At 41.4% G+C, this 12,253-nt stretch overlaps 1 protein-coding gene across 6 annotated transcripts in view; it reads right to left on the reverse strand.

Moving 5' to 3' along the window:
- Positions 1-11,873, reverse strand: part of VPS13D (vacuolar protein sorting 13 homolog D) — a 96,741-nt gene extending 84,868 nt beyond the window's left edge. For 5 of the 6 annotated variants that reach the window (XM_039697390.1, XM_039697387.1, XM_039697389.1 and 2 more), the window contains exons 1-16: positions 11,767-11,873; positions 9,238-9,406; positions 8,300-8,377; positions 7,881-8,071; positions 7,485-7,565; positions 7,036-7,152; positions 6,743-6,847; positions 6,240-6,410; positions 5,554-5,654; positions 4,928-5,096; positions 3,481-3,573; positions 2,528-2,735; positions 1,818-1,997; positions 1,474-1,604; positions 706-778; positions 49-213 (exon numbers count right to left, since the gene is read on the reverse strand). In XM_039697390.1, coding sequence (XP_039553324.1) covers positions 49-213; positions 706-778; positions 1,474-1,604; positions 1,818-1,997; positions 2,528-2,735; positions 3,481-3,573; positions 4,928-5,096; positions 5,554-5,654; positions 6,240-6,410; positions 6,743-6,847; positions 7,036-7,152; positions 7,485-7,565; positions 7,881-8,071; positions 8,300-8,377; positions 9,238-9,334 — 1,960 coding nt within the window. In that variant the 5' untranslated portion in view covers positions 9,335-9,406; positions 11,767-11,873. Of the gene's footprint in view, positions 1-48; positions 214-705; positions 779-1,473; positions 1,605-1,817; positions 1,998-2,527; positions 2,736-3,480; positions 3,574-4,927; positions 5,097-5,553; positions 5,655-6,239; positions 6,411-6,742; positions 6,848-7,035; positions 7,153-7,484; positions 7,566-7,880; positions 8,072-8,299; positions 8,378-9,237; positions 9,407-11,766 lie in introns of those variants that run through there. The other variant, XM_039697391.1, reaches the window with a different exon arrangement.
- Positions 11,874-12,253: the final 380 nt, after the last annotated feature.

The raw sequence follows: 12,253 nt of genomic DNA on the forward strand, positions 1-12,253 counted from the left end.
ACACCAACAAAACCCCAACCCCACAAAAAAAACACATTAAAGGTTAACCTGAGGTATGAACCCTTCCCTTGTAGAAGAAGTCTGCTACTTTCTTAATGGCTTGTGGATTGTAAATAATATTTAGTGGTCTGGTACTGACTTCCAGGCGCCTCTCAAAAGTGCTGTGAATTGGATTTCTTTCATAAAGCATCTCAAACACTGGGGCATCAGGATCTGCAACAGAATAAAAAATTACTTACAAAAAGCAAATGTAAAAAAATCCAAAACAAATAAAGAAGACAAAAGCAAAAAACAACTCCCAAAGAATTTAATAACTGATTTTTAACTGGCACTACTGGGAAAGTACAAGTGTCTAAGAATTCTTCAGTAATAAAAAGGAAGTAATATGATCAACTTCTACAATCAACACAATTCAACAAGTTTATATATACAAAAACCTTTGTATAAATGGGGTTCTAATGTTGAACTCCTACTTATTTTTAAACCAAAACAAACAGTAAGTGCAACTCTTACTGCCTTGAAATACATAATTTCTTCCTTTCTGTAAAGTCAACCTGCATTCACCTTACATCTTGAACAAAGCTTCTATGATTTTATCTTTACCATGTGCAAAAAGCATTTGCATTAATTCAAACTCTAGGTAATTATTGTTGAAATTTCTGGTTTGTAGGAATTATCTCACCAAACATAAAATGAAATCTTTACCAGTGCTCTGATTAGTCATTTCTGAGGACAAACTTTGGAGTCCAAAGGAAGACATGCAGCCAACCTCTTTTTGCTAATAAGAATTTAAAAGAAAAAGACTGTTTAGATAAAATCAACCAAGCCACCTGATAAGCATACAAGTCTTTTCTGTTGAACTATATGTACAGTCTGAGATTATTATAAGCATTTTTGCCCTGACATGATCAAGCAAAAATAGGCAATATGACTAAGCAGCAAACACTCCCCACTCCTGCACACAGGCTGAACTCTGAAGTGCAAATTGCAGTCAGTACAAAGTACAAAATACATGGGAAATTCTCATGGCTTTAGATTCAAATTTTGTTCACTCAGAAAAGAACTCTCAAATCTTTTCTAGAATGTATTTGTGCATTTACTTTACCAGCATACAGGTGAAACAAAACCACTATTTGGGCTATAGAGCTTTATGGAAAAGAACAATCACTGATTAAGCAGCAATGCTGATTGTTCCAAAAATCAAATGTTGTTCAACAAAATATCTTCTTCTCAACACATATAACTGAAAGGTTGAAGTCACAAGCATACAGTAAAGCAGAATAAAAAAATGAAGATCTCTACAAATGATATTTAGAAAGAGAGGGAAAAAGTAAATTCAACAGGTGGAAACATTTCCTCAAGACTTTTGTTTTCCCCTTCTGGCATAAGAAATGTTTTGAGTTTTGGAGTATGACTATTTTCATACACAATTATGCATCCCACATAGTAACTTATAGGGGTTTTGTCACCTACAGGATTTGGAAAAACAAGAACAGGAAATATGGTCCCTTCTGTTGCCAAATCCCTCAGGAAAAGACCACCAAGCTGAACTTTGAGAAGGGAAGACTTTCTGCGAGGAAGGGATTCTGCCAAGACCTTTACACCTAGAATATAAATACATAAAATTGTTTTGTTTCTTTTAGTACAGCACACACTTCATTTACATTTTACCAATAAAAAATACTATCCAACAAACAAGTATTTTTGAAGTCTTTATATATATTTATTTGCACTAAAAATGGAAATTTGTTATATAGTACAATGATTGTGAGGCAGCCCTCATTTTTTTTAAGAAAGAACAGAAATGGGCTTAATACCTGAAAACTCCAGCTGCATAAAAGCAGTCTCTTCAGCACGCAATACCTTTTTCTTCCTATGCAACAGAGTGAAAGAGCCACCCTGCAGCTGTAGATTTAATTTAGCAAAAACATGATCTCTCTTGGTAAAGGTATTCATGCTGGAAGCATCTGCAGCAGGATCAAAAAATTCATCTGTGCCTAATAAAAAACAAAACCAACACATTAAATAAATTAAGTTTCTGGAGGGCTGCTGAAGAACAAGAAAGTTCCTATGAATATGAAAATTAAGATTTCTCTAGCTCTTGGGGGGAAAAATAGAAACAAAATTTAGAGCAGATAGACCTTTTTCCTTTTAAAAGAATATTCCATGAAATTCTTCTCTTTCAATCAAGGTAATATAAGCCTGAATTTACAAAGACCCCAAAAACCCAGTACCATTCCTGTTACACCCAGTCCCATGACCCACACACACACTTGAACAGAAGAAGTCCCAAAGCTCTTTGCCACAAATGACAGTAACAGTGCAAGCAAATACATTCCCTGTATTGCTTTGGAAATAAGCAGGTATCCAGGCACTGACACACTGTCCAGGCTGCTCAGCTTTGGGCAGGCTCTGCTGCCTGGGTGCATCAGCTGGCAGAGAATCCTTTAACAGTACAAGCCCAGAGCTCTTTCTGCCCCCCTGGAACAGGTATCAAACCATGGGAGCAAACCCTGTGTTTCCATACCCAGTATGTCTTCTGGATTCCACTGCTCCTTGGGGTCTGGCAGCAGCCCTTCAAAAGGTTCACCTTCATATGTCTGCTGAGCATATCCATACCAGCCTCCCCAGCCAGGAAACCACGACTGCAGGTACTGCAGCATCCCAGAGCTGCTGTCACGGGCTTCTGCTGGAGGGGAACCTCCAATGGAATCAGGCAAGGGCTCTTTAACACTCTGTTTGAACATCCAAGACACACATGTTACTGCTGCTCAGTGAAAGAGTATCACCAGTGTACAAAAAACACCACAATAAAAACACAATTTCATCTCCCATTTACTCAGCAGTCCAGCAGTGATATTCCCAATCAATACTCAGCCTAGATGAGAGCAGCAGCACAGATAACAAACATATCATCACTTAAGAGCTGCATGCATATTCATACAACAATATACATGTGATTATGCACATATGAAGTTACACATCACTCTTTAAATCTTAGTCTAGAAACACTAAACCAAAGAAGTCATTTGACACCATAAAGCACAGCTCTATAGTTTAGCATTTGTATTTGCAAGAGATTATGTTGTGTTGTTACAGAAATTAGTCCATATTTAATGAAGTGTGCTCCCCAAGCTATTTCCATGAGGCTCACTTCTGTCACATATTTATTTTGGGAAAATATTCATTACAGGCCTTCATTTCCCCTCTCTGTTTTTAACATGGAGAGTACCTGACCTAGGAATTCTGGCAAGGATCCTGCTGGGGAACATCATCATATGGCGAGACAAGATTTCCAAGATTTCACTGTGCAAGTGACACAACAGCAAAAACTGCAGGAACTGAGCATTTCTGCAGTTTTAGCATTAATGCAACACTTTTAAATCAAAGAAAATACATGCTCAGGCTCTCCAGCAAAACAATACCTCAGATAATCACTTAAAGATTCCAAATATTACCCTGTAAAGAGAATGTTCTCACCTCAGCTAAGTCATGAAATTTATTATGAACTATCTCATACAGAACCTTCAACTCCTCGTAAGTCAGCTCATCCTCAATACGATGCATTTCTGCCTGGAAAGACAAAAAAGGTAAAGTACCTGCATTAAAGCAGTACAGAATCTTGTTCACAAACATGCCAAGTATCTCTGCACTGATTTAGGGACTTGTAGAAAAAACTTAAGATGGCATTAATGATCGTATCCAAGTGCCTCAGCACATGAAAATGAATGAAAAGTCAGGTAGGCAATTGTAACATTGACATTCTCCTGAATTATAAATAAAGCTTATTTGATTGCAAAATACACTATTTTAGCACTGTAAAAAAATTCACAACTGTATCCTCCTATTACAAATAAGAAGCAAGATCGGCAGCACGAAAATTAAACCAGGGAAAACAAATTGATTTAAGAGAATGCCTTGCTTAGCCAGAAGCAAAAAAAAGCTTCTGTCTTGAGTAAAGAAGGTGGAGGAAATGAACTGGGTAAATTAGGACGATGTAGTATTCATAGTCAGTTACTCAGACATGTTGTCTTTTTGTACTGATTAACAAGTTGTTTGAGGGAACTGGTGATTCATCCAAGTCTAAAAAAATCTATCACGAAACAACAAAGCAAAAGACATTTTTCTAGTCCACTGCCATTACCCTTGCTACATTTCACAGCTCTGCTGAACACAATATGTGCTCTATAAGACCTGGCTTTGCCAAGTACTATACAAATTTTCTGTACATTAAGCTACTCCTACAGTTCATACCCAAATAACAAAAGTAAGGATTACATACAACTTAAAAGTATCAATAGAATTCCTTTAATACAGGTGTGGTACATGGTGCCCTGAACTGATTTGAGGAAAAAGTCCCAATATACATAAAGATAAAAAGCAGCTAATTATAGTTCATGGGTTTTTTCTTTCTGAAGTAGGTCATAGGTTCATTATTAGGGGCACTGAATTCTTCATCCTCAAATAAACTTGGAAAAACAAAACTAATAAACAACCCCAACTGTCAAATAGCCACAATTTTTCCCAATTATCTACCCAACCATATGGGCAGACACATTTCTGGTATTTAAATACCTCTTGGATCTACAGAGAACATGAGTTAAGAAAGCATTTTACCAACTGTCACAGGAATTCTACAGCAGTTAATGCTATTTTTGGTGAACACTAGTTATAGGTCAAAAACCAGACAGCTTTTTGCAGTGCAAAACAAAAACACAGGAACCCTGCAGCTCACACATCTCCCACAAGCCCAGGTCTCATCATTAAAATCTCAGCTGCAGTCAGCAGACAGTCAGTTCAATGAAAATGGCCTGCAGTACAACTGAAGAGGTTTCTTAACTTGTCCAGGTTTTAAACAGGAAAAGATGAAACAAACCAAGTGTAATATCATTAACCATCACCGCAGAAGAAAGTCAAGTCCAAATACCTGGTCTGCAGCAGACAGCGGTTCCCCCTTCAGCTTGCTGTAGTACATGTCCGTGTAGGACACGGCGTCCCGGGCGCGGTGCAGCGCAAATGCCCAGGTGGAACGCTGCCTCTGCTCCCTGATCTCCGAAAGATTGGCATTCAGGGCAAAGATCCACCACTCCCGGCAGCTGAAACCATTTTCAATGACTGCATTAGCAGGATTTCATTAATAAACCCTAAGGCAAGTGCATGTCCAGCTGGTGAAAGGTCCAGGAGACTCAGTGAAAAGCAGTGGGCCAGCAGCCAGGAAAAGCAGCAGCACTGGGGCAGCACAGATGGGCTGGTCCTACAGACTGTATAGGACAGTGCTCCCCAGGGTCCTACCACCCCACTGGGATTCACTCCAGCTGCCACATGTCAGGCACAGACAACAAAATTCAGAGTTACACAGCCTGGACTGAAAGCCTCAAGTAAGGATAATTTTATATTTGAATTATATCTGCATATTTGTAACTAATTTCTGAAGTAGGGAACAAAACATGAAAACTGAATCTCTAAAATATGATTATTATGTATATTTTTGTACTTCTCTCATTCTAGTTTTTCTAATATAGCTGACAACACCCCATGTGAAGATGTACTTACTTTTCTGTTACTGTAACCTTTGGTTTCCACTTCCTGTATTTAAGCTGTCGTTCCTTTCTCGCCAATTCCTTTAAAAATCCTATGATCTGCTGATACTGCATCTTTTAATGAAACAACACACAGATCAGTGAGGTGGTACTGAGTGTTTTCCCAGCAAAAGAGGAGAGGAAAAAGCCCAGTCAAAAACCCAGCCACAGGTTTGGTTTACTGGAGGCAATGGCCTGTACACGGTGCAGAATTAAGATTATTGTTAAGTCACAGTTTTCTTCCCCAGTGTGACATATCTTCTCCCAGCCACTACTAGTTCATGTGTGACATTCCATTTATGGCCTTATTTACAAATACACAGAATGAAATCTTCCATGTCAGGTTATCAACGTAACATCAGCTGCTTTTGTACATTGTACAGACCAACCACCCCAACCACCCCACCCCAATGCACCACTCCTACTACTACAATAAACAATTTCTTTTTGCAGTAATCAGTTTCAGTAAAATAAATAAGCAATTTTGAATGCTTGACTTTAGAACAACTTATTCAATATATCTCTTTGAGCTGCCTCTCAAACAAAATCTTTCAGAGAGTATTAATTTTATGCTACAATAACAGCATTTATTTTCACAAACACTGCCACAGTTTTATAATATCTGTTTCAGTTACTGGCAGGTAAAAGGTTGGTGTTTACCTGGGAAAGCTTCAGGGGTATGGTCTCAAGCTGAATGTCACACTCCAGCCGTGGAGTATGCCGGGATCTTAAAGGCTCCTTAGAACAATTTCTCTTGAGAAGAGCAGAAGTGCAGACAGGCTCCATGATGTAATTATGATCACGACTTTCCATACTTCTATCCATTGCTTCCTGGGGGTTACAAGCAAATTACTCTCTAAGAAGCAAGTGTGCAATAGTCATTAGAATGCACTGGATTCATGCACTAGAATGTACTTTATTAGCAGGCCAGTCCATTGGAAAAAACTTCTTGGGCATGTTCTCTCTTCAAAAGTAAAACAAGGTATTTCACAGCACAGCCTTTGTGGGGTGCACATGTATCCTACCATCCTAAAGCATGAAACTGTAGACTTCTTTCGTTCTTAAAAGACCAGATCCAATAAATTCTACATTAATCAGATCTGTAGTGCAGAAAGGAGACTAACAACAACCTCTCTTTCATATGCAAAACCTCTTTCATGTACCTGTAGCTGACCAGGAGGCAGGTCACCCAGTAAAGTGCAACTGGTATCCCAATAAACACTGAAATCAGCAACATCCATCTGTTTTTTCCGCATAAGCTTCTCCACCTGCAGCAGAAGAAGCAAAATCAAGATCATACACCACGTGCCATGTAGTTTTTAGTTCTACATACCCAATAAAAAACATGAAATGCACAGAGTCAATTCATTACAATCACCCAAAATATTTTTAAATGCCCTATATTTTTTTGCAGCATCCCATCCAAGCTGCTCTTGTACACACAAGTTGCACTTACTGGTTCAAACACTGCATTTTGCATTGAGACATTTTTGATGCAGATGCCAAATGCAAACGGCTGCGAGGGATTTGTGACACCATCCTCAAACCTCAAATGCACATCCTGGATTTTTAACTGGACAGAAAAAAAAATTACAAGAGATATACTATTTACATCACTATAGCAAACAGTAGTATTTTCACTAATGCTGGAACAATTTCATATTTAATTTCTGCAATTTTCCAACTAATTTCTACTAGACATTTATCGTAACAGAAACCCTATTCCTCATTTCTGATTTGTACTCCCTGCTTCTACCTTCTCCCCAGATACCAGCAGTCCCTGCCCTTTTCCCCATACACAAGCCACTTTCATAACACACTGTACTTTTTTTTTGCTATCCTACAATTATTCTCTATTTTAAAGGCAAATGTGTAACTGCCAACCACTCAAAAGCAAAGACTTACTTCAATGTTTTCTACAATTCTTGTGACTACAGATGCAGTAACTGAGTACCAGTAAGACTCCCCTTTCTGTTGCTGTTCTTTCTGAAAGAGGAAACAGGGATAAGCATTACTAAGCACTGTAACACTTGGTAAGGAGACAATATACTTTGTTACATTGTTAACAGGGAGAAAGAAAAACTAAACAAGTTAACTTAAGATATTTATGTATCTCTGACATATGTGGGACATATGACATAATGGTGAGGGGTGGTAGGACAGAAACTGAACTATGTCAGCACGTGGAAATCAAATTCCAACTCCATTCCCTGTGCATTTGTTCTGTCTCTTGTTAGGAGACTTAAACACAATCCATCCACCACAGAGGTTTCTTCATCATGAAACACAAGTGTGACTCACCTTCCATTTTTCTTCAAGTGCCAGCAGAAGGGCTTTCTTGTGTTCTCTTTCTTGCAACTTTTCCCTTTCCTCATCAAACTCTTCTCTTTTTTCTGGTGCTCCAATTAAGTGCAGTTTTGAGACAGATATCACCCATGGATCCACATGTGGACGATAAAAAGGGATCTGTAGTGTTATTTTGCCAATGAAACCTGAATAAACAAACCAGAAACACTATCAGATTCCTGTGAAAGCTTACTTTATCAACCTTGAAAATCCCCAAAGAAAAAGTGGTATAAGAAACAAACAATCTAAAACATAAATAACCTAAAAATCAGGCTACCTCATTTGTTCAAGCCTCTGACTCACAGGTCCTCTAAAACATGCAATACTTCCTGCTTAGAAAATATCTGTCCTGCACACACAAGCAAAATACAAACCTGCCTTTACTTCAAATGGTAATTCCAGCTCCTTTAAGGCATCTTTTTTTAGTGGCAAGTTTTCCAATTCAACAGCACCTATACAAAGAAGAATAAGACAAGTCTGCTAAACAAAACTATGTTAAAGAAAGCCAACTTGAACACTGTAACCCTAAAACAACTGGCATTGGTTGTTTAAAAAATTAAATGGGATTTAATAAGCCAACCTATCACTTCAGGTTGTGTTAAGATCACAATGGTTATTTAATACACTTGTTAATGTATTAATCCAATGTCATGTGCTCAAGCTATTTCATTATATCATCCAGAAGCAATCTTCTGTGGGGCTTTAGAACTGAACTTTGTTATAGCCAGAGACAAAACCTCTCCCTATTGTCTTTTCTAAAGAAATACTTATTTTCTTAGTATTGTGAAAAGCACATACAGAAGAGCCTTGGAGTATTACAAAACATTCTCACCAGAAGCAGCAGATAACAGCAGCAAAGGGTGAACAGAAATCATTGATTTGAGGGCTCTGTACAAAGTACAAAACTCGTGGATGCAGCATGACACAAACCAGAGTACAGGGGAGCACCTATGAGCACTAAAAGGTAAGAGGGTGCAGACACTTCCTGCCACGGTCCCTCAACAGGAAAGTTGAGGGAACAGTATCAGGAAAAAATTATATAAATTCAACATGCTAAGGTAGCTGAGCATACATTTGAAAATTTTGTGTAAATTGGTTTAAGAGTGTTGATAAAGAGCAAAGAACATAAGATCATTTACTGTTCATTATAAAGTTCTAGTACCAAACTCTTTATTAAAAGGGTTTATATAGTCATTAAAAACAATATTAAGTGATTATTTCTATTCCATCTTCCAGTTACCACAAAAAAAACCCCACTTTTCTAAATCACAATATGAAAACCGTAGAGAAGATACCACAAAGCCACCCTCACCCTTTAGAAGTGCCACTGAAAGTTGGTCTGTGTTCAGGTTATTGACATATTTGCCCAGGTAGGTGTTGAGGACCCAGGCTACCAATCCTTCCAACATGACTGTCCTAGAAGGAGAAAACTAATGCTTTTCTGTCATTTTTTGGATTTCTCTTCCATAATTAGTCCCAGTCTGAAAGAAAAAAAGAAGAAAATTATTGTCTGAAATATACACTCAGCAGAGCTGACATCACTGTCACTTCAATTCTTACTGAAATCTATCTAAAGAGAAGCAAAAGCACTAAGGCTGGTTTCTACCTTAAAAAAGCTTTATCCTATGCCCTTCAAGTGTGAAATCAGCTTCACAGAGAAATTTGCACATAAAGTTCATCTTTCCATCCTTTTTCTAACCAAAACAATACTTTTTGGTGCAATTATCAACACAGAGAATCTACAATCCTCCTCCAGAAAAGGAAAGGACAAAACTCCACATTGATCTGAAGTTTGCACTGGCCTCCCTGACCTCTGCTGCCAACATTGTCACCATGCTGGGTTAGGCAGCCTGCTCTGAAGCAACAGCCTGAAGCCTCCCATGATTTTGTACAATTCTTACATGACTTCTGTGAAGCAACTCACCCTACTCACACCCCTTTTTGGGAGAGCATGTGTGTGGGAAGTAACCAGATACAAGCCCCAAAAATAGCCCACCAACACTTACTGCAACAGGTTTTCAAAGTGGCAGCAGAGATTATTGCACTGAAGAGGGAAAAAGCTGCATTAGAGAAGCACCACTGGTCACAGTCCAGAACATTTCCCTTCACTCTTCTCCAGTCACTTCTGTTTCACTTCTGTGGTAATCAGGGTATTAAAATCCCAAAGTCCCTGTTCAACCTTTTAACCACTGAATTACAAAACTACTCATAGCTCCTGCAAGGGCGGGGTGAAGCCTGGTACAGTAAGGAAAAAAGCATGCAGGCCATCCCTTGAGATTAGGATGGAATTTTTAAAAACTCTCCCAATCCCATATACCTGCCTAAACCACTGGATTCTACAAAGCAGAAAAAGCAAGATACATCCTTTATTTACAGCTGACCACAGAAGGAAACAACAGCTTCAAGAGACACATTTTAAATTTTACATTAAGATTTAGACTTTTCTCATTATGAGATTTGCTTGATTTTAGGCAGCCCCATTTAAGGTTTTATTTGTTTCTTAAAAAGGCAGTGAAAATACTTAACTAATAGTCAAATTAAATAACCAGAATTAAGCGAGCAATGAAAGGCTTTTTCTAAAGGCTGAAAGTGAAACTGTGCTGTCCTGAAGAATGAAACAGAAAACAGCACAGGCAACTTCGATTCAACTCAGTCACATGACTTCAAATAAAATGTGTTTTACCAGTTTTCCCTTTGTAAAATTTTTCAACAATTTTCAAAAACAATACTATTGTTCCACATAATAAAGACTAAGCATTTGTGCTTTTGGGCCACCCGCTTACATTATAGGTTTTTATTCTAATAAAAGTGACAACAAACTCAAGATCAAAAAGTATATACAATCATCTTTGTTACACTGCCATTAAAAAAAAAAATAGGCAGTAAAAGAAGGAATCTACAGGTGTTTGGAACCAAAGCAGAGGAAAGACCTTGAAGAAACATTTAAGCACAGCAGAGATCAGCATCCCAGTGACTCTGGTGCACAAACCCTGCCTGAAGTCACCCTAAGAGCTGTACATGAAGTACATCACATCCTTAACCTAAATTCATGGGACATAACTAACCATGTACAAATCTTTCAAATGTTTTAAGGCTTTTGTATTTTTAATTCTCCAATACACTGCTGTGCCCCGGAAAGAAAAATAAGGCATTTCTCTTCTGTGACAATGCTTTCATTTCCTTAACGCACACAGCACAAGAACTGTCAGGGTGAGAAGCACAGCCCAAAGCAGGCCCTGGCTCAAAGCGAAAGAAGGATGCATTTTCCGCAGGGGGGACAGAGCAGGCCCTGGGCGCCGGGGCCAGGGCAGGTGTGAGGGCAGCGCCCGAGGCGCGGGGGGCTCTGCCAGCGCCCCGACACCCAAAACCTGAGGGAACGAGCCTCCGGGCCAGCGCCGCGGACACGGGGCATGGGCAGCAGAAAATGCGGGCTCGCCCGGCGTGCCGGGGAGGAAGCGAAAGGTCACCTTGCCCGGCGCAGCGGGACGGACCCCGCGGGAGCCCCGCGCAGCGTGAGGCGCAGGAGGGCCCGCGCCAGGCGGGGAGGCCCTGAGGGACCCCCGGGCCCCACCGTCGCGCTGAGACCCCCGCGCCCCGCAGGGACCGCGACGGACCCGGACAGAGGGGGACGGACCCGGACAGAGCGGGACGCACCGCGGGCGCCCCTCGCCCACCCTCCCCGGGACGGGGCGGGGCGCCGCGAGGGGCGTGCGGCAGGGAGGGGCCCCTCAGGCCGGAGCCGAGGAGCGGCGGCTGACGCAGAAGGGAAAGGCAGCGGGGCCGGGGGTACACCCAGTGGCCCCCGTACCCCCTCGGGGCACCCCGGGAGCCCCGCACTCACCTGCGCTGCGGGCGGGGGGCGGCGGGCGCGCGCCGGGCGGTCGCGGGGGTGCGCCCGAGTGCGGGAGCGCCGAGCGATCGATGGGGCGGCGGCACCGCCCCCTGCAGGCGGGGCACGGTAACGCCCCTGGGGCGGGCCCGGACCCGGGGCTCCGCGCCGCCCTCACGGAAATGGGTGTAAACAGGGCGGGATTGGGGAGGAACGCCCTCACGGAAATGGGCTCGAGCAGGGCGGGATTGGGGCTGGAACGCCCTCACGGAAATGGGCTCGAACAGGGCGGAATTGGGGAGGAACGCAGAGCCCTCACGGAAATGGGCTCGGACAGGGCGGGATTGGGGCTGGAACGCAGAGCCCTCACGGAAATGGGTTTAAAGAGGGCAGGTTTGGGGAGGAACGCAGAGCCCTCACAGAAATGGGCTCAAACAGGGCAGGTTTGGGGCCGGAACGCCCTCACGGAAATGGGCTCAAACAGGGCGGTTTTGGGCCC

Source organism: Passer montanus, unplaced genomic scaffold (assembly GCF_014805655.1).
Source record: "Passer montanus isolate IOZ18808 unplaced genomic scaffold, ASM1480565v1 scaffold118, whole genome shotgun sequence".
Classification (NCBI taxonomy): domain Eukaryota; kingdom Metazoa; phylum Chordata; class Aves; order Passeriformes; family Passeridae; genus Passer; species Passer montanus.